Source organism: Falco punctatus, assembly GCF_963210335.1.
Source record: "Falco punctatus genome assembly, chromosome: 8".
NCBI lineage: Eukaryota > Metazoa > Chordata > Aves > Falconiformes > Falconidae > Falco > Falco punctatus.
The window spans coordinates 53,983,418-54,008,772 of record NC_137588.1 but is presented as its reverse complement, the minus strand read 5'-3'; the positions used below and the strand labels follow the sequence as shown (position 1 = coordinate 54,008,772).

Here is a 25,355-nt window from a genome sequence, read left to right as displayed (position 1 = left end):
TATCAACGAAATAAAATCTCTGCTCATTAGTCCCACCTACAACATCAGATGAATCCCCTGAGTATGCTATGAGAGAAATAAGCATTTCCCAAATCATCTTCACCGCTGGCCACCACGTATTTGCCACCCACACTGCTCCTTGCTGCTCCAGAACCCAGATTCCCTGTTGCAACAGTTTGGCTCCTCAAGTCTCTTCCACAAGCAAAGGCCTGGGCACACCAACTGAACACAACTGTTACGGGTTGTTTTTCACACCGAATGAGGGGATGCCCACCAGGCAGAGGTACAAAATCTGCAGTCACCCGCCTCCACCAGTGTCTGGAACGGACTCACAGCTAGTGTTCATGGAAAGACCCCAGCAAAAAGCTCTCTAGCTGCTTCAGTAGCCAGCAGCCTGGGCATTTCAGCACTAGCTTTTAGGAGCTCCCTTTCATGACAACGTATCTTTACTACTTTCTGTTGCCGAGGTCCTGAATCCATGCAAACTACTTTGCTGTTTAGTACAACCTGACAGATTGGGCAAAATGAGCTGTCTCAGCAACAAAGGATACCCTTTCCAGTGTTTAATATCCCTTTACAAAAATTCCCTGGAGACAGAGAAGCCAAGCAATCTTTAATTTTAGATCAGAGCTATGCAAGGACATAAAAAAGAAGGATTACTTACTAATAGCCCCTGTGTAGGTTGGCTGTGTAAGGTCTTTTGGCACCTTCCTGTAGATGTCAAACCTGAAAGAGGAAAAGTAACAGCCATAAAACAGGTGGAACATTTCAATACATTTTATGTCCCCACAGGGATGAATGATGCCGAAGTTTTTCCATCCAGCCTTCCAACAACATTTTTCAGTTCACAGAAGGATATGAGGAGGAAAAACAAAGTAAAACAAAAAACCCTTTTTCTTTTGTACAATTATGTAACTGTGCTCCTTCTTGGCTCCCGTTTCCAAAGCACTTCACTCCGCCTGTCCCTGCCTTGCTGTCATGGATCTGTGCAATCTGAACCGTTGAGAGATGCCAGGGAAGAAGTCATGCTGGACAAGTTTATAGACCACCGTAAAAGGAAAAGGATACTCTACAGACTCCTGAATAAAGAGTCCTGGCAACATGCTGAGACACAACCTATATTGCCCCTTGCAGTTCATATCCTGCCACAGTCAGGAATTGACAATTCCAAAGTCAGAAATCAAGGTGTTGAGACAAGAAACCTTACCCATGGACACTGGATACACAAGAGATTAACCCAGAAGTTTGCTGCTCCCCCAGCAAAATCCAGTTTAATATGAGACTGTTGTTTTGATTCAGTCATATCTTTTAATATCCATATGGCTCAGCTTTGCTATTTTAAACTCTCCACGGTTAAACTTTCACTGCCCCTATGATGTTAGCTGTATTATTTCCTACAACCTTGTGTTCCTGCACATCCAGCCGCAATGCAGCTCTGACATCAGTTTTTCCACCACTCAATAAAAATTAATTAATGCATTAAAAACACACACACACACCCTAAAGAAGGAAGTGACTTGTTCTCCCCCAAAACAGACTTTTTTTGGATATACCACAAGTGGGTGAGATCTGATGCTTTTTCCAGCCCTGGAGAGGCATGAGAGACACTGGCTTCCAAACTCCCGTTCTATACAGCGTCAAGGCGAAACACCTCCATGTTTATTCAGTAGTTCCAACTACACCAAATATTATACTGGGAGTTTAAAAACTACATCTTCTTTCTTTTCTTCACTCTTCATCTGTTGAGATCACTTACAACTTGGAGGCACTCTGGATGAATAAAACAGGACTTGCTTTGCATGAGATTAGGACACCGTTGCTATGTTTCATTCAGGAGTTGAAGCTGGGGGAAGGAAGGGTAGGAGAGGGAAAGAGAGCAGGTATAAAGACAGTTCACTTGCCCAGCTCAAGTTCTGAACAAGCTATGGCATCTCTTAACCATTCCAACAACCCACTACGATACACTTGACAGAGTGTGCTGCACAGGATATGCATGGAGCTGTATGTTTTTATGACTCTCTTCACTGTCATCTCCTAAATACATTAGTAATATTCCTGAACCAAACAGTCCATTTATGGCTTTCCAGCTGCCCTGAGAACAGCTGGAAAGTGCTGTTTACATTCTTTCCACATAAACCAAAGCAACGGCAGCAGCGGATGGTAAAGCAACCCAAAGCAGTTGGTGACATCACGGTCTCACAGGCAGAGGAAGTAGCTGAGCGTTCCTGCTCACAGCCCATTAAACACTGAAAGCTGGCATCGTCTCGCCAAAGTCACAATAATAGATCAACAAGGCTAAAAAAGCTGAGAGAAAAAGAGAGAGAGAAAGCACATGAACACACAAGAGCTGCTGAGTGTGAGTGAACAATTAGAAATAGGAAATAGCTCACTGCTGGACTGAGTAAAAACAGCAGCATGTGGATACTATAAAAGGAAGTTTTTTCTTACAATGAGAAAAATTTACTAGCATTAAAATGATGACCCATCACAGGATTAAAAAAAAAATATAAAATTAGCTTTTTAAATAACTCAGTGGAAAGCTGGTGTCATGGCAGGGTTCTCTCCTCTCAGACTGCCATTTTAATCATCTAAGTAACACCCAAACCCTACAAATTAAGTTTTACATGGCATAAGTAAACTAGAATTGGGCAAAGACACTACAGAGAGTGATCAATGGCTCCTGGCCACATTTCTCACCTGACCTTAAGTGTTTCAAAGACAGTCCACCTTCTCTGTGCTATTCTGCTTCCCACCTCTTTGACTACGGGGTTACACTCCCTCTCTCTTCTACCTCCACGACACATGTTCGAAAATGGCTTTAAGCAAGTCTCTGGATCTGATCTGCCTGGAGTTTTGAGAACTCTTGGGTCTATACTTACAGCCTCAAGCCTCCCTGCAAGCACAGTACAGCACATTCACAACAGTTGTCCTTACACAGGACCTTAACACACTTTAACAATCACTTAGTGTATGAGCACGGTGAGGGTACACAGCTCGCTAGGCAGACATCAGGCAAACAGAATTCTAGCCTTGAACTTACAGTCTAGAGGCACATAGAAGAAGAAAACAGAACAACCCAGGAGAATTTCATAACGCTTTAATACTTTGTTTTGTAGAATTAACACATTTTCAGATTAGGACAGCCACTATGGAACAACACAGAATCAAGAGTGGACAACATACACGCAACAGGCAATGAGAGCAGGCTGGATGGTAGGGAGGGAGGAAGAAAGCTCAGCTGAGATCTTATAGATGAACACTTATAGAACACAAGCTTATAGAAGCTTGAAGAATGACATCCAGAATCTGATTCAAGCAGCAGAAGGGAAGGCAAGCAGGGAACGTGTATTCAAGCCTGCAGAAGGATGCTGAAATTATCACAATTAACATTAACAGCAAGGGAATGCAAAAAGACAAGTTTGGAATAAGAGACAAACACTGCAGGCTAGATTTTGCTCACTGCCACGTGATAGCAGTAAGGCCAAGAGACTACCAGTCCAGAAGGAAAAGGACTGGCTCTGTGCAAGTATCCTGGCAGAACATTCATTTGCTTGGAAAAGACATGCTTTGGATTAGGAGGGTTTATACTCTGGCAAAGGAACAATACTCTTCAAGGTACCAGGCACCTTCCCATAAAGCATCTGACACTGGCCACAGCTTGAGAAAGTACAATTTATTTAGTCTGATCCAGGATGGTGAAAACAGCAGTTGGGTTTTGTGCCTTCAAAGAAGGGCAAGTTGGGAGCTCAAAAGGACAGCAAGACATAGAACTTTGAAGAGCATGGCAGATGTGCTGACATTGCTAGGGAACAGAGCTATCTTGTTAATTCTGATTTAAACTCCTAGTCAGAAGAAGATACAAATGCATAGGATTCAATGACAGCTTGAAAATTCTGTTTGTGAGACACCAGAGAAATGAAAACCCATGGATGTATGAAATGAAAAGTAGAGAATGGAACCCAAAGAAGGCCTCATTAATTACATGCAATTATAATAAACAAATCAAGCAAACTTCTCAAATGTGCGAAATGGACATGAGTTATTGTAACAGGAGACCCTAAGCTCCAATCAATCAGGGATTTGTGAAACCCTTAGCTCCTATCAGACCTAAGAGTCAAAAACTCGATTAACTTCTAGACTCTACTAGACAAACCCTTCACCTTTTGCTGCTGGCTTCTTGCCTTGCTCACAGAGCTCCAAGCAATTTCAGGGGATCACTTACACTGTCCTGGGAAGGGAAAAGAATGAGGATTAGACACCAGAGGCGATCGTAATGTATGAGGGAGGAGGCCATGGAGCTGTATGCATGGTAAAGGGGAACAGGTTTTACTTGCCCTCAGGTCCGATGTTCCTGCAAGCACCTGCAGTAAAAATTCCAATGAGCCTCCAGGTTCCTGAGGCACTGGTCACTTGGGAAAGTATTTGTACCCCGGGAACAGAGAGGAACCTCATGCTCTGTATATTGCAAAAGCTGCTTTACAGATTTCTGATACTGGCACATTCAAAGCAGTGGAAGATACTGCTAACGCTGGAGGAAGACTGGCTGTTCAGAACTGTTCTACCAGCCAGCTCATAATGCAGCAAGACACACTGTACTACACTGTGAACATCCACTTTGACAGTCTTGTAGTCATATCCTAAATGACCGTGAGAAGGCAGGGTTAGGTTTACGGCATGTACCACCTGGTAGTAACTGCTAAGTGAACTCTCTTAACCCGTAGTACTGTGCAGCAGCAGCAGCATACCCCACCTTCGGTTAGGGATACATTACTTTACACTTACAAAGCATGCACACATACAGTTTCCACAGGACAGCCAGCACACTATTTATATATAGCTTTTGGCAACTTTCTTCCTTTGCTCAGAAAGGCAAGGCTTGTAAGGCGAAGTAATATCTTTGAGTTGATCAACTGACATAGTTGCAAAGTGGAAACAACAAACTGTCTGCTCGGAAAGTTCTTCCTCCAGGTCATATGTATCCTCATAAAGGGAAGGCTGGACCTTGCAATACCAGAATACAAGGCTAAAGATAGAACTAGGCTGTCATCAGTGTAACAAAGGAAGTTCCTGACACATCCAGTGTATCTATTGTCTTTTCTTTCAATTGAGAGCATGGTTGCAAACAAAGAAATAAAAAAAGGCTGTTTGGCAATGTCAGAGTTTTGCAGGAACCAACATTCATAACTAACATGAGACAATGCTACAATACTTTTTTTCCCAATCCAATGCTGGAAGGACATAGCAAAAAACTTTCTCACCTTCCTGACAGGAATGTCAACAAACTGGTAAAACAGCATTGTAAAGAAGAGCAGCACAAGGATCATTCCTAAACAGGTTGGAACAGAGCATTCACAAACCTTAGCAGGATTAAGCCAGGTCTGAGGCAGAACTCCGGCTGCCTGATGGACAGGTGTGCAACAGTCCTCTCTGAGACAGAAATTACATGCTCAGTCTTGTCTTACTGGAGTTGCACAAATGGATGATGAGGTAAAATTGTAGATGGGTGCACCTCAATAGAGCCAAACAAAAGGATGGCAGATTTCAAGTGCCAGTGAACAGCAGAAGGACTTCAAAAGCTCTATTGAGACCAATATGGGCTGTTGCTATTCAAATATTTTTTCTTCAGACAGAAGTATAAGCTCTTCACATGCACTTTTCAGGATCTCCTAGAGCCACAAAAAGCATCAATGTTTAGCAAGTCCGAGCTGGACGCAGTAGTGTCATCTGAGGGGGACAGCCACAACCAACCATGTCCGAGGCTGGCAATCCAGAGGCAAAGATAGGTCAAACCCAACAGAATTAAGCAAACTGACATCATCAGCCCTGGGGTAAATTCCTGATTTCCCTTTCAAATCTATCTGATTGACAGCCCAAGATGGGTGACAAGGAGGGCAGAAGATGTCTACCCAAACACTGTGTTTTTTTCTAGAGTAGATACTTCAAATGCCTGCCCTGAGAATGGGGATGAGCTCAATCCCCCAGCAGGAGCTGCTAACAGGGCCTCCTGCCAGGGCATGCTTTATATACACCTGAACAGTTTCAAGTCTGGATCTGAAATATTTCAGGAAATGAAGTAATAAATACATAATTTCACTGAAGATTACCACACCTCCAAACAGAAAAATCCTCTCTGACATCTTTGGAGTCTGAGAAGAGCTTCAATAAAATACTACAGTAACATCTCTGTAAGATGCTGTTAACTTTTTCATGAGGAAGAAGCAAAGAACTTAAGGCAATAATGAGAAAAAAATACTTACAGGTAGAACTAACTAGTTGTTGGTTAAATTTGCATGTCTTGTAGCAAAGGGAAATGCTGATACCTAAAGGAGTTCGCATTAGAGAAGGAAGAACACTAATTCCTCCTTCAGTTTACAGCATTTAATGCAACCCTCAAGCATGCCCACCCCTCCCTGGCACAAACAAAGGAGCAATGCACTGGCCGTGTCACCTGGGGCAGACATTTAGAGCACAGCTTGTAAATCTCCCTTTACTACTGACTCACTGTGCGGAGTCACTGCAAAGAGACAGGAGATGCTTTAGCTCTGTCTGTGGAACTCAAACACAATTCTGGAGCATGCAGCAGTGGGATGTTTTCATGTGCTCTTCTGTAAAGTCCGGTTTTACTGATTTAACGAAGGGGCAAGGGAAAGATTATTTTGCAGCTCTTGGACTGTATTTTGGATTCCAGTTAATCACGCAGCCAGGCAAAAGTGCAACACATTCACATGTGGCACATGGTCACAGCACAGAATTTAGGCACTATAAATCAGCAGCTAACAGATTAATTTTCATCCCTTTCCACTCCTCAGATGAGTCAGAAATGTAGCTTTAATACTCACAGACAGGGGAAAAATATTTTTGTTCTTCAGGCAGATAGTGTTTTTCCCCAGAATAACTGAATATTTAAACATTAGTCTTCTTTTTGAAGCATACTGACTCTATCATAGGTACTTCTGCAGCATGTATTGAAAAGGGTTAGTGTTTAGCGGACACAATCATTCATTACGGAAATCACATTTGTGATGTCAGAGATGATTTAAAAATTCTATCATGGCTGAAACGCCATTTTTAGCAGGTCAGTGATGGCGTAAATACATCAGGTCATCTCGTCTTAGCAGCAAGGGTCCATGGTTGTGATTCACACAGAAGAATGTGGGTGTTGAAACAACACTTGATTCCCTACCTCCCATGTTAACTAGCTTTTAGAAGTGGCATTTATTTTTCAGCAGATACCACATTTGAAGTTGAGGCCACTAATTCCTGGTGACATTACTCACTCTCAATAATGAGCCCAGTGCACAGTGCACAATTACCTTAATTTTATTACACATCGGCAGCTTTGAGATCTCTTTGAAAAAAGAGACAGCCTGGTGCTGCTGAACCTCTTTGCTTCGTTAACAAGCACCTCTACTTGAAGTGACTTGCAAGAACAACACATTTAACAGCAGAAACGTAACTTCAGTGCAAGTTATCCATACAACTAACAATTCTACAGCAAATCTGACTAAACTAGACAAAGAGGGGATTACCGAGTACACATACAAAAAGTTAACTTTGAAAATACTATGAAGATTATGTTGTTATTGCAATAAGAAATCTGAAGAACTGTGGAGCCAGTGTTTGTATTCCAACATGCTGGATGCTGGAGACTCAGTGCTGGACAAGTGCTCGTTCGTTATGAGTGGGGAGCTACATCTCCACCGTAATCCATCAGATACCATAATGTCTTTCAAAGAAAAGAAAAAGGAGGGGTAGAGGGGTGGTGTGGGGGTGTAGGAAGATGTCCCTAGGGTTTCCAAGATACAGGGGAAAACCCAGATAAGAAGCCAACTGGTGAAGCCTCACGCCTGAATTGTCCCAAAGGGCTTTCACAGTATCAGAAAAAAGTCCATCTCTGATTGCTTCCTTCTTGGGAAGAACCACAACTGCTCTGAGAAAGGGATCGAAAAACAGAAAGGCAAGGCACCTATGACACACACAAAGAGGGACAGACTGGTTGTCTGAAGAAATGAAGAATAATACACCTTCCCAAGTTGAGATGGCTTCCTGGATCAACAAAAGCCCTTGGTCAAGGGCTCAAGTTTAAATCACAGCACAAAGGAACAAAGAAATAATAAACCCTGCCTTCAGCGGCAGCTGGCACTCCAGTGGGAGGCTGTGGGGCAACGATACGGGCTGTATCACTCAAGATTTCCGTTGAGATTCTCTCTTCTCACACAATATTTACGTATTTGCCATACAGGTCAATTCACTCAAGACAGCTGTGTAAGTCAGAAAGCAGGAATAAGACTGTCTTTTCAGAACCTTTTTAAAAAAACATGACTGTGACACACTAAAGCCACTGACCCTTCCGTGTACCAAGAAAACAAGCTCTAAAACCTGGCACACCAGCTAACACCGAGTTTGTAGGACAAGCTCGCTGCTCTACAAAGTGAAATAAGATTAGGCTGGCCTTTTAAGAACTATTTCATGCAAGAAATGTTTCCTTGCCCCCTGTACGGCAGAATGCAAGCCAATTAAAGCACTTTTCAAAACTTCTTTCCCCTTCTGCTCATGTGCTGGTAATGTCCATCCACTAACAGCAAGTAGCGCAGCTCCTGTGAACTGGAGATACATTCAAGTGCAGCAGTGCTGCTATTTTTTTCCCCATTTGTCAAGTCCTTCTTACTCTGATCCACTTTTCTTTGGTTTGTATGTGGCTACAGGCCTCAAATATCAAGAATCTGAGAAGGCATGTCATCAGTATTTCTACACACCCCCCCCCCCCAATTCCTGACTAACATAACAAAGAGCTTGCCTGTTCCTCACAAAGTCCATTTATTGCGTGCTCACCAGTAAATGGAGTTACAACACAGAAGGGAGAATTTCTGCCATTACACACCGTACTTGCCATGTTCAAGAAATACAGCGACACAGAGGTATCCATGCACAGCGGACACATTAAGTTTTAAGAAACTTATTTTTCAAAAAGGTACTTTTTGTCAAAAAAGACAAAGCACTCTGCTTGTTAATTATACTGGGTTTCTTTTTCAGGTAGACAGAAAAACTGCCGTACAGTGCCTTTCTAGGAACATACATTTATTCAAAACGACAGACTGCTTTCAATGAAAACTACATGCACTGGGGAAGGTACACAAAGAGCAAGGCAGCTGCCAAACATAACCTTGGACAGTCAAGGCTATACCAGCATCCATTTCATCTTTGGTAAGAGTCATCTTGAGGCAGCTCTGCCTGATAACAGGTTAGAAACCATCTAGTATCTTCTCTTCTTTGAGAGCATCTACCATCCAGACAGTCTAAATAAATTCATTTTTAGGCCACATCCCTCTGAATTACACCACGCTCTCTAATTACCGCATGTAGACACCAACGAATCCAGCCAACTAACAATTTCTACTCAGCTGCCACTGAAGAGAAGAATCATCCTTAACTCTGAGAAGGATTAATTTTCCCTGGAGACAAGGCCATAACCTTGGGATCTGTCACTACACACTTCTGTTCTTCCTCTTACCATTTCTTATCTGTCTCCTCCAACATTTCTGTTATATTGCTGCGTTACAGACATATGATTCAGAGAGCAGAGATGGTTGGTTCAGTCACCTTTATTTGGTTCCCCACAGAAGCTACAGATCTGATGCAGAGACAGACAATCAGCTCGTCCCACAGGATTTGTATAACTGTATCTATTTTTAAGTTTGTCATTTCACGACAGAAGAGGTGCATTAGCAGTTCAGGAAACCAAGGCGGGTGTGAAGTGGGGAGTGGAGAATGAGCAACCTCAACCCCACTTCAGGAAACATGTTTAAGTGCACATGAAATGAGCTGGAACAACAGCTCTTAAGAGTTTTCAATCCGTTTGCAGTATGGGCTACCACACAACTTACCTTCTGCGTAGTAGTGCTGCTACCACCTCTGAAAGAAGCATCCCTAGAGACAGCAGAAGTTTATAGACTATGATTCATTCAATATCTGCTGCTATTAAGGCTCCTAGAACAGGTAACACTGAACAGTTGAAAATGCAGCAATTCACTTTGCATAAAACGCTTTATAAGGAGAACACAGGAAATGGGAAAAAACTCAGTCACGATAAATATAAACTGCATTAAGTCTATCAGGCATTCAAAGACAACTGTGCCCAAATGGACTCCATTTTCTCTCTCCAGGAAAACTTTAGTGGAGGTTGGTGTTACAAAGGGGAGATCAGAACTTAATCACAGCATCTGTCTCAGAAGCTTCCTTCTGCCCCTCAAAACCAGTGTACCTGGGAAGCAGAAGAGGGGGTGGGGTGGGGAGGGAAGAGCCCTCGTTGGGATTGGGTATCTTCTGTGCGAATTTGGTGGACTCAAAAGGAAGCTATGGAGAGACTGTTGTCACAGCAAGAGGATTCCAAGGCTGGAGACTAAAGGCAAGAGGAAACGCCCTTCCTTTAGTACCCATGGAATTTCTAGAGAAACCTTCCCACCAAAGGCATGCTGTTTTGTGTCAAGGCGAATATATATCTTTGTGATCTGCTGACTGCTCAGGCAAGATGATGTCCATCATCTAACCAAAGCTTAAGAATCAGAAGTACAAGTGCATAAGAGAAAACCTCTTCAGAGGACGTTAAACTCTAAATAAATACAAGCAGGCTTATACATACGCTTTCACTCCACCAAACACAGACAGGTACCTCCAACACAGAATGTACCTTCCTGGCTTTGTTCCCTCCTATGAAGCACATCAGACACTCGCAGTAAGATCTTTAAAAGCAAATCTGTTACTTTTGTATAATGGGTAAATCTAAAACCACCAATTTCATTTTCAATGTGACTGGTCAAGCTGAGGGAAATGTAAAAGCAGAACAAACAGCACAGCTGAGTCTGGTTTGCACACATAGCGCTCTTTTGATTAACAAAACGCTATCTATTTAAAAAATAAAAATAAAATCCCAGGCACCTATTTGTTGTTGTTGCTGGGGGGGGGAGGCGGCTTTTATTGTTAACAGTTGTTAAAACCATACCTAGAACTACTGTGACCAGGATCAGAGAGAAAAAGATTAACCTCTTTACTTGTTAAATTGATTTTATTCAAGACTGTAGAGTGTAGCAGCAGGCTGACTTTTAGGGTATGCAGAGATGGCTTGAAAGACCAGATATGCCATTCCATGCACCTAACAACAGAATATTTGAAATAATCTAAAAAGTAAAAACTGCCCTGGAGAACAGCTAGTATGTAGGACAATGATGATAAAGGAACAAGCGGGGCAAGACTTCCCTCTGCTTAGGACTTGGAGAGGGGTTGGACGTCACCAGACTCCCCTGGGAGAGAGGAGATGAATGAGCAGATGGCTGGGCAGGTGACAGAGAAGACTACTCCGCAATTTTGTGGGCTGGATTATGTACCCTAGGTGCTTGAAAACAGCTACAAAAAAGAATGTCAGACCAGTCTGACCAGCAGTTTGGAGCAAGTCCCTATACTAGGGAAGCATGGACTTGAGAGAAGATGCAACCCCCAAGTAAGAGGGCTGGAGACCTCTAAAGAACAGAGAGAGGGAACCGCCATGTTCCCTCCAAAGTAATGTCAGGATCGAAGAGGGTGGTCTCTGTCTCAGGGACACTGGAAAGAGCATTAAAATCAAATTACGAGATTTACAGAGTAGAAGTTCCATCAGAACCAATGCTCTTGGGTTATTTTGTTTTTAACTGGGGAAACATCAAGGACAGCGTGTCTTTTTAAAGTAAAATCTCTCCTACTTTACTCAAAAAAAAAAACAGTGGCTTCAACTCCCTATGTATTTTCAACTTCTTGTGGTCCTTGCTGAACCTGTGCTAGACAAAAATCCAGAATTTTGTTCCATGGGTCTATTGAAGAATGAATAATTTCTACACATCAGTAAATTCACTCTAAAGCAGTCCACAGGCAGTAGAGGTGCCTTATTCTAACACCTTCCTCTATATATGCATGGAAAGCACTAATTTTTCTATTTTTATGGAGAAATACTAGTCCAAGATTTCATTCTGAAATCCTTTCTTTAGATCATGTTGCTTTTCCGCACATTCAGAGGCAAGCGCCTGCTCAAACAACTCTGCAAGAACACTTAGCTCCTACACAATCCAGCACAGATAAGAAACAACTCTTCTTCCAACAAAGTAGGTGAAATCTATCCCCCTGTTTTACAGAGCGAGAAAACAATGGCAGGAATTCAGCAGCAGGGAAGAAAATAGGAACTACTGACTCCAAGCACTTCATTTTGCGATTGTTAATTCTTTGTTTAAATGAAATTTCTGTTTCCTGTCTGCCGGTAGATGAGAACATAATGTGCAGAGAGCAGTTCAGGACAGCTTCTGGGACAGCCACGCTGCGATCTCACAGATGGGATGCAGCAGTGGCAGCCAACAGACCTGAATTCTGTTCCGCTCCCAGCACTGACTCACTGTGTAATTTCTGTTCCAGTCAATTAAATCTTTCTTCTTCAGCTTCTTCATTTTGCAGAGTGGCACCTGGTAACATTTGCCCACCTTTCATCAAGCACATTGAAATCTGCAGATGAAAAACTCTGGAAATACATGAAGTATTACTGATCAAAGTTCCAATTCTTTGAAGGTCTGTACAAGGAAAGCCGCAGGAAGACGGGCTTACAAAAACAAACTGAATGTGCACTGCAAGAGCTAAGCCTCAGTTCAGTAACAAGGACATGCCTGGAGTGCATGTTTACGAACAATCTTGATCAGGAAGAGTTTCATGAATTGGGACACAAACTTCGAAGCATGTGGAAAGTAAAATAAGTCATCTCGTTAATCTCAGTTGCACACAAAAAGTAAAGACTGAATATAAAAATACCAAAGCTTGGCCCTAAATGTGAGTTGAAATGCAAATACAGATTCAAAGGAGCACTAATAAGCCGATACTTGTAAATACCAAGCAGTTATTAACACATTTTATAAGATTAACACCTGCGTAACAGCAGATAATATACAAACATCATTAAGTAATCAAGCTAGTCCTCATTTACACACAATAGGATATTAACATACATACTGCAGAAGTGGAGCGTTAATGGACAAACTCTCAAGGCTTTAAAATTACATTGGAAACTGCTTATCCTGAACTACTTTGAGCAAGCTCTGATATGTGAAGGACTGGACAAGGAGGTGCAGGGGCTAAAGCAATTGTAAACTGGTTTAAACTATGCTGAAAGCAGGAGAAGACTGCAATTTTCAGACTCCGTATGACTGACTTTTCACTCCCAACATCACGTCAGTTTTTGAAGCATTATCCTCCAAATATTTTTTTTTTTTCACCTGCTGACTCTCCACACTTCTAAGCCCAGGAGTGAAATGTAGGAATAGGTTTCCTTGCCAGCTAGCTCCTCCCTCTTAATTCTAGTTCCAAGAACATAATGAAACTAACAGAGGAAGTTTCTGAAACGAGGAGGAGTACTGAGAACAAGAAAACAAGGTTAGCCAGGAGGATTGTCATTAATTATATAATCCAGCCTTTGGGTAACTGGACATTTAGGGAAAGGGGCTGAGAGAACAGAGGCATCAGCCTCTGCAGCATTAGTCATCTGGTCTGCTAGTTACTTAGCAGGTGCAGGATTTGTATAGGAAAAAACCCAACAAACCCATTTATTTCTAGGACAAAAGAACTATGAATCCACACACACTTGCAGAAAGAGGGCACAAAAAATGAATACATTCTGCTCCTGTTTAAATTGATTTCTTTCCAGGGAGCTAGTTCTCCTGTTTTCCCCCTTCTGCCAGCCTTCCCAACTCCATTGTGCTGTCCTGCCTAACACCTTTTTGTCAACCACGTACTAAATTTTGTGCTCTTACTCCTTCAGTGCATAAGAAGCTGTTCTCTATCACCCAGGAATACAGAACAATTGCTATTGCTGAAATATGCCAAAAGTGCAAACTATTTCAGGTGGCACTCAAGAATGCAAGAGAGGAAGTGGTACATCACTTTGGTTTTTTTATATGTTAGGCTCAAACATAATTCAAAGGTAATTAGGAGGAAGAAAGTATTTATAATCTCAAATACTCAATGGCACTGTCTTGCCAGCAAGCATTTTATTTCCTTTTAAGCAGTGAAGCAGGCGTCAAAATGAAGGATGGAAGAGAAATGTTATTTTTAATAAAGTGAGCAAACTATACTCTGCTTCATCAAAACAGGAGAAAAGTATCATAAGGAAAAAATGTTCAAGTAAGGGGACTGGTATTTGAAGGGATCAAGCCCTTCACTGGACTGTAAGCAAGAGCAATCGTACTTCTGAGTGGTAGTACCGTACTCTGGAGATCAGAAAGAATGGAGGCAAAGAATGGGGGACAGGATTAAAGTTCTGTGGCTGCTCCCCAAGCTAATTAATTGTTCAGATACTTGAGTGTCATAAGCAGACTGTAACCCTTCCTGTCCTGGAGCCTTCATCCCCCTTAAGCTCAAGAGATTCTTGCTCTTAGAGAACCCCAGCACATCCCAGCGCCTCCCACCATCACATCGCCCAGACACTTCCTCCAGTGCTGTCCCTCACCCACTCCTTCCACTGTGAGCCCTGCAGTCCCAAACATCTCTCCTTTATCCCAATTTGAGACCTGCCAGTTCAGGGTTCCTCTACCTCCTGCCATGTTCCTCTGGCTCCATCTCACTGTCCATAGCTGCTGGTTCCCAGTATTGCCCCAGTAGCCAGCTCCTCAGCCCTCCCCACAGACACAACGTTCTAATCTCTAGCGGATACTGAAGAAAATTGAAAGTTGGATTATGATTTCCAAGAAATTACCTACACACAACTCAGAGCATAACCAGGATACATCTTTGGGGGGAAAAATACAAAAAAAAAAAGTTGTACTATAGTCTTTCCCATAGCTTCCTGGAATGACAAAATGTGAAGACTCTGTTGCTGCCTTTACTGCTGAACACCTTGAAACAAGATCTGTTAAGATTAATTTAGCATCAGAATCATGCCAATTTTATTTGTGGAAGCTGCTTTCTGAAAGGTTTAAGTCCCAGCTGCACTAGGAGAGCACACAGAGATTTGTACAAAACAGCACGAACAAATATAACATCTGGTGAAGAAAAAAAAAAAGGGGGGAATCTGTGAAGAAAATAGCTCTGTCTTCACAAGGCTTCCCTCAAAAGCACAGAAGCCAATCTATACCGTACTGCAGGACATAGAGATTTCTCCGTATCAAGAAGGGAAACTCCTAGAGGTCTGCTAAGCCCACCATCTCATGCTGGACCAGGCCAAGAACACCACTCAAAGGGAAAACTGTTCAGTCACTGCTCCGCAGAGTGAGCGAGCAAAGGAAGGTCCCCTCAAAACAAACCAGTCACTGGCGCTCAGAAAGGGACCGTTACTTGCCTGAAGCTGCGGAGAGTTAAGAACAGCAGAACCCTGACTTGAGAGAGCCCACAACGGCACTCACTGCTTTACACACACACCACCAAGTCTTCCCTGTCCTCCAAAGCAATTCCTATAGGACAAAATCCATCCTATAAGGAAATCCATCCTTAATACACAAGATTTAGGGTCAAAAAACCCACACCCTTTCCCAAAGCATGCAGCAGGAATTCAAATATATTGTACTTTTTCAGTACCTAACCAAAGAATATCAATAAACCAGCAGTGACCAGCTTGGGTTCTCCTATTTAAATTCCAGTCTAAGGAGATAAGAATTTCTGTACGTGCTTCTACAACTCAGTCCTATTTTTTAGTTGCATATAACTGTATTACCTAAAAGCAAGTACAATTCATGCATCATCCGGCTTCCAAGTGACATTCCCGGTTTTGACTCAGTTTCCAAGAAACATCTGTATTGACGCTACCGCACTAGAAAAACGTGACTAATACAGACCCAAGACAGAGCTTCAACTTGTAGTTGGGCATCAGGTTTACCAGTGTTTGTTAGTCCAGATACAACTTGCTACAATGCAGCAGCCAGATTCAGATTTCAATTCAGTAAGGTCATATTTGATCTAGAGTGACATGGAATCCGAGTGAGGCTCCGAGACCTCACCTTTATCAGAAAACACAAAGCCGTACTTACATCACTAGCTCCACTTGTGTTTTGGCAGGCTCTCCAACCCTGCTTTATTCACAGCACACAGTGGTCTACAGAGATGGACAGCAATTAGGAAGCCAAGTGATCTGCCCTAGGATATGACTGTTAAATAAATATTAAGCAACCATGACTGCCTGAAATCCTGTTAGCAGTAATACATGCCTGTCCATATTAACATAGCATTTTGAAGGCTCTTTTGTTAAATGCAAATCTTTCTGGCTTCTCTGGATTAAACTAGATACATCTCATTTGGAAACATCCTTAAAATCCAAACAAACAAAAATCCAAACATCCAAACACACACAGCTGAAATGCAGCAAATCGCACTAACTGCAGACTTTACTTATGTGTCTGCCATGATCACTTCCAAAATACTCAAATATTTCAGTATAAGGAAGATTTTGTAGATAATGGCAAGATTGTGGTTACTTTTTTTGGCAGAACAAGCTTTCCATTTTGGGGGTAACTGGCTCCATACAGGAATACCTAGACACCTGAGTGCTTGTGCTTGGGTAGAAGACAAAAAACCCCAAACGATCCCACTGTTTCTTCTTTCATTGCAAGACTATTCTTTTCTTACTACCTCCACCATTTGAATTACATGCCTAAAAAATACACAGGCACACTTCAAAACACAAGCTGAACAACATCCACAGCTTCTCAGTCCATGCTGGTGGTATTGCTTCAACTTTGTTTACTGTGTGATTCAGCTATTTTCACAGTAATGAACTATGATGGCATGAAGAAAGCATCTGTGTCATCAACAAGTGAACAAAGGAGGACAGTTAAAGTTTAGAAAGAACAACACAAAACTTTCCTACAAAGCCAGACCTTAATAGTTCTGTACTTACTTGGGAAAAAAAAAAATCTACTCCAACTACATTTTAAGAGAAATAATGCATTAGGGAGGGAGACTTAGCAATATTTATACACGTGCATGCTATGTATAATCAGCTATTTGTGGCATCAACATCAACAGACTGTCTGTACAACCCTGCTTGCCCATCTGACTGCAGAATAATTTCTCAGGTGTCCTCAAAGGCCTATTGTTGAAACAAAGTTAGTCATGGCACTGCCTGGCACCAAAATCAACTTTGGTAATTACGTAAGGTGGCAGCAATACCACTTGGAAGGCTTGTTTACCAGTGACATTGCACAATGTGAAGTGGAACATGCCTGCCAGACCTGGCTGCAGTTCACCATGAAAATACACTTGCTCAGTTACCAGGCGCTATGAAGTGGTCAGCTATCACTTCAGGAATTGGAGAGAAAAAGCGCAGGTCCCTGTGAACTGTAGAGAGGCAACTATCTAACCAACACAGAATAATGTTACTGCCACTAGTTTAAACGTAGACATTAACTTTGGAAGTGACAGCTACCAGCTCAGTCACATAGAGGACTGAAGATTTTTAAGGTGGCAATGTCTATGGCTGTGGAAGTGAGTGTGACCATGCACAGCTTACTACAGGGCACATGCAAACCTTTTTGCTATGCCATTGCTACTCACAAACCAGAAGGTACAACTCATCTAAGAAGCCATATCAGCTGGCTTTCACTGTTCTTTCTTCTCTGTCTTCCCCACACTGTTTCAGCCAAGAAGACACCTACCTGCTGCTATCACCACCATATACCTTCTATAGGAGAGGCACCGTGAGCTCATTTGTTAAAGTCAGTTCAGCAAGTAATTTTGGCAAATGAACTTGTGCTAATGCAACCAGTTAAACAAGGTGCTGGGAGAGAGCTAGCAGGTGGATGGAGTACAGAGCACCATGATCTGATGAGAAATGCAGAGCTGGTTGAGACTCCAAACTAAAACTTCTGAGCAAACACGCGTGTTTCCACTAACCTTTGGTATTTATTAGGCAGTGCCAAAACATCACGTAGTCCCCATTTCTGCTTAACAACTGGCAAATGTTCAAACAGGCCAAACAAATCCCATACAAGTTTAAGTGAGATTTGAGGGGTTACAGAAAGATTTTAAGTCATGACCCTCACAAACCTGTTGAAAGAAAAATAGTAGGATTATGAAAGATAGCTTTCTTCCTTCTTTTCTTAAGCCTGTAAGAAAGCTATTTTCCTTAGGCTTGTAAGTGAATGAAAAATTGTTGTCCAAGGGGTTGCTTAGTTCAGAAAAAGATTTTTCTCCTTAACCTTCAAATCACCTACAATTTACTGGTTTGCCCTCACTAATCTGGTTGGGAATGGAAGGCAGACAAACAGACCTCCCTGATGTTGCTGAAACAGTCTGTATCACTGGTTTCACAACTGTGCCAGGTCAGATGTCTTAAGCATCAGTTTGGCTATTAGCCATCACAACTCTGGTCTAAATGAAAACCAAATACACTGCCCCTTCTAAAAGCAATAAGGTTGGAAGCGTGTCAGCTCGTTAAGACTGGACAATTTGATTTGAAAAAAGCACAGAGGAACCAAAGCAGAGACCTGCCTGTGACCCAAAACAACAAAAATGTCATTTATATCTGAATCAGAATGCCCACATAAGAAGTATAATTTATCAGAGATGCGCCAAAGAACAGCTGACTGTGGGGGACCACTGTACTGTGCAGATGGAATAAGAGCCTTTGCCGCAAAGGCCTTCCATCTTAAATCAGCATTTAAATCTAAATCTTTTCTAAAGCTGGCTCCTTTCCCATAACCTCCAAAATCCAGGTGTAACATACTGTTACTCCATCCACAGATGTTTGTCACTCTGCCAAAAACGTGGCCAGGGCACAACTGAGAACTGCCCACAATTAGAACAAAACCTTGATTTCAGAGAGGTCTATTTTAGTTTTTCTCAGTCTAACCAGTTAAAGCTGCCAAAATAGTTCAGAAGTTTCAGTATTTGCCACAAACCCAACCGATCAGTAACTCTTTCATGCAAACAGGCAAACGCCAAGAAAACCCAACAGATTCAAAATAACTTGCAGCAACGTTTCTCTCTAACACATCCACACCCAGTGCAGTCAAGTCACTTCATTTTTACCTCTAACTCTCAACACCAGAGCAGTCTAAGGTCCAGCACTGGCATTAGCTGCTGAAGCTAACCCTCCCTGCTACATGGATCACAGGTGGGAGAAATGCTCCAACCCACAATCACTATTCCAGATGACCCTGGCTTAAAGTTCAACCTAATTATGATTTTAACCAACCACAGATGCCGCAGCTATGCAGGTGACACTGGGTCTCCTAAATGCTTGAGGGGGAAATACCCTTTCAGCTCCAGCGACCTAACTCAAAATCCCCAATTAAATAGGTATGAAGCTGCTTTGCTAACAAAAGTTCTAACAAACAGGGAGAGACGCCACAAGGAAAAAAATTTGGTTTTCTCTTACAGTCAAATAGGTCTTAAAAAATAAGAAAGAACCAGGCCTTCCAGTGATACAAACTAATTTAGCAGTTCTGTAGGAGGGCTGGTGTCTTGTGACATGCATTGAACAAACCTGTACTGAAGGCTCTAATCTGGAAGCAGAAAACTTGGTTCCTTACCAACATCACAGCAGGACTGTAGAGATTAGTGTGAATGAAATGCTTTGAAAAATTAAAAACCCTAGGTGAGTACTAAGTATTATTAAAACCCTAAAGATGCTTGGGACAGAATAATTATTATTCACTTGAAATTACTGTGAAAAGTATTATTTTATTTATAAATTAAATGCATTTTATATTAGCAAAAGTAACAACAAGACAAGAAAACAGAAGTCCTACAGAAAAAAAAAGTACAAGTAACAAACAAGCTACTTCCATATCTGACACCAACAAATATGCCTCAGACCGACCCATGGAGACAACTACCAAGAAACACGTTCAAGCACTTTGGGTTCTTCAGTCTGGCCAAATATGAACCCATAAGTCTAGGAGATAGGAAGGAGATTTAGTTGTGTGGACGGAAATTATTTCTTTGACTTTTAGTTGGTGAGGAATAGGGACTTCTTTGGTCATGGGCTGTTTTCATTACTTGCCATTTGTGTCTCTCTTCTCCAGGTGAGACTGTGGCAATCCATTCCTCCTAGAGCTATTTTGCGTGGAAACAGAGCTTGAGTCCCAAACTTTTACCTGGTCTGCTATGCCCCTTTCTACAGCTGATGTTACCTATCAATGTCCTGTCATTCTACAATACCAAAAATAAAAGCTCTAATTGAGGGAAAGATCCAACAAAAAAAGAACTGGCCTTCCCAAATGCCCTAGCAAAGCAGTTAGGGTCAGTGATTTCTTCAGATGCATTAGCAACACAGACCTGTGAAAACTGTGGTCTCCAGAAGAACACAATGCCTTTCCACTTGGGACCTCTGCATTTTGGACTCCAGGAGATACTTAGGGACAATTTTAAAAGTTTCTTAAGAATCCAACCCTCTAATCATACATAGGCATAACACCCATTTTACAGTGTGTGCTAAAGACAGGGTGCCAAACTATACCTGCCAAAGAGAACATCCAGTTGAAACCTCTGAAAGAAAAACCTTGCATTTCACATGATGAAAAACATCTCTTCATTCAGAAACTTACTACAGTTTTAACCTTATTTCTCTAAGAGCACTGTATTGTATGTTCTATAGTTGTCAGGAAGTAACTGTACACTTCTTTCAACGTACGTATCATACTTCATTCACCTATGACAGTAAAATTTTCCAGCCTCAGCAGATTTTGTTCCATTGACTGCACAATGAACAAAAACCGCAACAGCTTAAAGATAGACTCCAACTTTTGCAAAAATTTTGGTCCTGAACTTCTGTTCAGGCTTCTAAAACAGGGAAGTGGTTAATTGCTCATAACAATAGTTTCTCTGCATCTTTAAATAGAAAGTTCTTGTTATCAACAGTGGTCTTCTAAAAATTCATCTTTGCAGGAAAGCTGAACTTCAGCTTCAGTAAGCTTACTATTTGAGAAGGTGCTTTGAAGTGTCTGTTTCTAATCCTAATCCTCCAATGTGAATGACAAAGAAGTTATTTGCAATTGTGAGTCTTTAAAATGCAGATCTGAACTGATGCCTCTATGTTTTTGTAACTCATTAACACAAACTCTGCAACTCTGCCTTTCCTTAATGCCTTTTTTCCATTCCAAAGTGAAGCACTAGTGCTGTCTCTTAAGATGATTACTCTTGGTGAGCCAGTGTTTCCACATGCACATTCTGAGACCCAACAAAAATTACATTTTCAAAGACATCCAAGATAACATTTTCTTTATCTGCTATTACAAAGTGACAGCCACAACCCATGATCTCTTATTGTTCATGTATTGTACAAGTCTGAAAATAGACGGCAAATGGGATTTGCAGCTGGCAGAATGTCTCCAAAGCTGAGAAGATACTTTCTATCAAATTTTACAAAAGCAGAAATGAGGCTCTGGGCCCCGGATCCCAAATGATCCAGCAGATGCTGTTTCCAGCTTCAGCAAGTTTTCATTCAGAAGCAACTGCCTCCATGTTCAATAGTGCCCCATGGATCACATACAAGATCCTGTCAGCCTGTATAAATGAGAGGCCTGATTTAGAATTACAGCAAAAATACAATACACAACTTTTGTTCGGGAGAACTAAAAAAAGCCTGCAATATCACCGTTTCCCCCCGTCATCTCAAAGGGGTGCAAATGTAGGGTTCACGATGGTCCTACATGAGAAGCACCAAGCAACAACTGTATCTGTCAATTCAAAAAAACGTGTATTTTTTAATTGTAATGTTAATGTTCTAGTAAAACCGACAGGAGAAGACTGTGTGTCTTCCCCATGGCACCTATGAATTTGGTGAAGTTATGTACAGTTTCCAAAGGTTACAACTTGTACCAAAGGCACAAATCTTTAGTTCAGGAACGGCTTGAAGAGAAAATGATTCCACAGTTGCTATTTCTGCACCGTGTGAGTCAAAAGGGCCCTCTTCACTTCTGCTTTGGTGCGTGGCACCGCACACCTGGCACCTCACACCCACTCCCAAGGCCCAGACCAAGGTGGGGGCGCCGACGGTGCCCCCAGCCTCCCTCGCACACAGCCCCACCGTGGCCAGCGCCCCCTCCCCGAGCCCTCGGGGACCCGAGGGAGGCGAAGGGGCCCAGTGCCCTGACCCCGGCCCCGCGACCCGGGCCCACCCGCCCCGCCCGCGGCAGCTCGAAACTCCACACGCCGCCTCTGCGCTTTGCACAACCGCGTTATACAATAACCACCGCTCGCCGGGCTGAGCCTCCCGCGTTCCCACGTCCCTTCCCTGCCCAGACCTACTTCTTCCCTCCCTCCATCCCTCCCTCCCCCCTCACAGCAGGTCACGGGCCCGGCCCTCTCCTTGCTGCTGAGCCGCGGCCTCGCGTCAGCCAGCACCGCCGGGCGTGGGGCGCCCACCGCAGCCCGCCCCGGCCGGGGGCGGCGGGGCCAGGGGAGGTCGCTTGGGGAGCGGCGGCCCCCCGAGGGGGCGAGCGAGGCCGGGCCCGGCGGGGAGGGCGGGCGGCGCGCCCGGCCGCACTCACCTCCTGAAGTCAAAGGGCATGTTGGTGGCGGGCGCCGGGCAGGCTGCGGGCCCCGCCGCCCCCGGCCCCGGCTCTCGCCTCGCTGCCGCCGGCTGCAGGGCCAGGAAGTGACGGGCCGCGCCGCAGCGCAGCACCAGCCCATTGGGCGGCTGGAGCCGGCGGCCGCTTCCGCCGCCGGGTTACGGGCAGCGGCGGCTGCGGGGCAGCGGGGCTGCGGCCGGGCCTCGCCCTCCCCGCCGCGCCCCCGCCCCGCCTGCGCTCCCCACGCCGCCCCGCGGGCCCAGGGCTCCCCCGGACGCCCCACGGCTGTGAGCCACCGCCCCCGGCGCTGAGGGCCCCCCTGGATGCCCGCAGTGCCACGCAGCTCCAGGGCCCTGCCCGCGCTCCGTTGCCCCGCGGGCCCCTGCGCGCCCCCAGCCCCGCAAGGGCCCAGTCGGTGCCTCACGGGCCTGGCCACCTCTCTGGGCCCTGGCAGCACCTGCTGCCCGATAGCCACCGGGCTCCTGGCCCCGGGGGTGACCCTGCCAGGCGGGGCAGGCCCAGCCCGGTGCAGCCGCTGCCCACGTTAGCGGGGCACGTTGGGGTTGCAGCCCCCCCCCCGGCTGTGCCAGCCTGCCCAGCGGGACTGCCCGGGCCTGCAGGCCGCAGCATGGCAGCTGTGCAGGGCGTGCTCAGCATCGCAGGCGTAAGGGCCGGTGTTTGTGACGGCGGTATCTTTGGCTGGAGACAGAGTCAAGCCTCAGTGGCAGACTGGGGAAAGCCTCACGCTTCGAAGGAGGAGCCCTCCTGCACCGCTGCGACACGCACCCTCAGGTACACCTCCTGGTGAGGATGGACTCCTTTGGTACCAGTGTGGCTCCTTCGCTCGCTCTTCAAAATCTTTCATTAGAAGCCAAGGAATTAAAATAAGAAAAAGCTGCCAATTCTTTTGGCAAGGCATTTCCTCAGTCTTGCCATTTTGCCCAAATGCTTTTGTCTGACTGCATCCCTGCCAGGGTTAATGCAACACACATGGCTGATCCCGTACTGTTCCACACTCCCAGCGTCCTTCCCTTAATAATGTCTTCGGATAATAGCACCGGCCAGGGACTTCTTGCTGCAGGTAGAGTGACCACTGCTTTATTAGGAAGTACTGTCCCTTATATACAGTGCATGTTAGATTACAGTGCAGGAACAAGATACAGCTACTCTTGCCTTTTAAGTCTAAAAGCAGGGCAAGAGAAAGAGGGAAATGACAGCAATCTAAACAAGCTGTGTGCAACATACTGCTTTTCTAATTGATTCTGCAGCTTTCTTCCTCTTCCTCCTGCTGTCATCATCTCTGTACTAAGAGATCCACATCTTTTAATTTTTTCCTTTCACCCAGAAACTAGGCCCATATCTGGATAAAAAAAGAAATTCAGATTGAAACAAGCAGAGAAAAACTATCCAAGAGTCAGAGCTGTTAATCAATGCCATAGTCTTTCAAAGGAAGAGATAATAATTCATGCTGGTAATATTCAAAACCAGACTGGAGGAATCCCAAGGATGAGATAACAAGGCACAATCCCTCAGAAGCCCCCAGGGAATAGATAAAAATACCTAATTGGGTGGGTTTTTTTATCGCAGACATCTAAATTATTCAACCGCGTTGTGCAAGCACATTCAGCAGATTGCTAACAGATCAGCCACGAAATCCTGCTGCACTTTGCATTGTGCTCCAAAACTGAACAACCCACTGAAATTAATGAGACAATTCTCCTCTCTCATGAGGTCAAACCAATTACATAGGCATAGCCAGAGGGTACTATCTGTAGTGGAAAAAAACAAAACAAAACAGTGCCTATCAAGTTCTGGTTACATAACCAAGTGCTTGTCTAGGCTCCTGGCAAGGCCCCGATATCATTAGCTGTTATTAACTGTCCTGTGCAAAGGCATCAACTCTCGCAGGAGCCAAGAGAGTGCTGAAGTGGTTACAAAAGCACTTCACTTCTACGGCAGACAAATCTTGAGGTGGCCTTGAAGAGCTGTTCCTTTTGCAGGCTCAAGAACACAACACAGTGAGAGCTGATATTGTGAGGATTTTATTTGCAACTAAAAGGTCAAGCTCTGAAGAAAGTAATGGGCTCAGAGCAGCGCCAGGACAGCTTTTCAATTGGGTCCAGCTCCCTTACATCCTTGCCAAGGGAAGAAGAAGTTAATGCCCTGAGATAAGACCCTCGTCACAATATTGTTTAATTACATAAGGCTTCTAGTGAGCCTGAGATAAGAACAGGAATTTGTCCGCAGTCCAGCTGGGTGCGGCTGCTTAGATCATGTTGTGTATTAGAATGGGAACTAAAAGCACGGGTTTATTCGAGGTGGTTGTCACATCATTAGAACTGGAATGGGTAAACTGATACTGAGAACTGATTTAAAAGTTAGCTCTCTTTTTCATGTGAACAATACATTAACATTTTCCTGACAACAGTAGCCCTAAAACTGTATCATTTCTCTTCAGATTGCATTAGGAACATTAATTGAGCCAAACTGTTACTCTGAAATCAGTAAGTAAATATTTTCAGAACTCTAATCAATGAAGAAACTGAAGCAGAGGGATGGATTGACTCACCTAAGACTACAGAATAAGATCAGCTTCAGCTCTAAAATTAGCAGACAAATCCCTTCCTAATTCTGTGTTCATACTTCTTGTGAAAAAGAACATTTTCCTTATTCCAGTTCACTTTCTTATAGATTAATTAGATCACAGATGACTATCCAGATTCCTAACTAACACCTCATAGCAACAAAACCGGTACTTCCTATAAAAAAAGTGCCTCAAAAGTGCTTCATTTAAATAATTTTCCTGGATATTTATTCCATAAATCTGTTCATGCAGGTAAAATGTTTTGT

The 25,355-nt window shown here is 43.6% G+C and overlaps 1 protein-coding gene across 1 annotated transcript in view; it reads right to left on the bottom strand.

Moving 5' to 3' along the window:
- Nucleotides 1-22,660, bottom strand: part of ERGIC1 (endoplasmic reticulum-golgi intermediate compartment 1) — a 59,891-nt gene extending 37,231 nt beyond the window's left edge. The window contains exons 1-2 of the mRNA XM_080398224.1: nt 22,485-22,660; nt 665-726 (exon numbers count right to left, since the gene is read on the bottom strand). Of these exons, the coding sequence (XP_080254350.1) occupies nt 665-726; nt 22,485-22,504 (82 nt within the window). The 5' untranslated portion in view covers nt 22,505-22,660. The remainder of the gene's footprint in view (nt 1-664; nt 727-22,484) is intronic.
- Nucleotides 22,661-25,355: the final 2,695 nt, after the last annotated feature.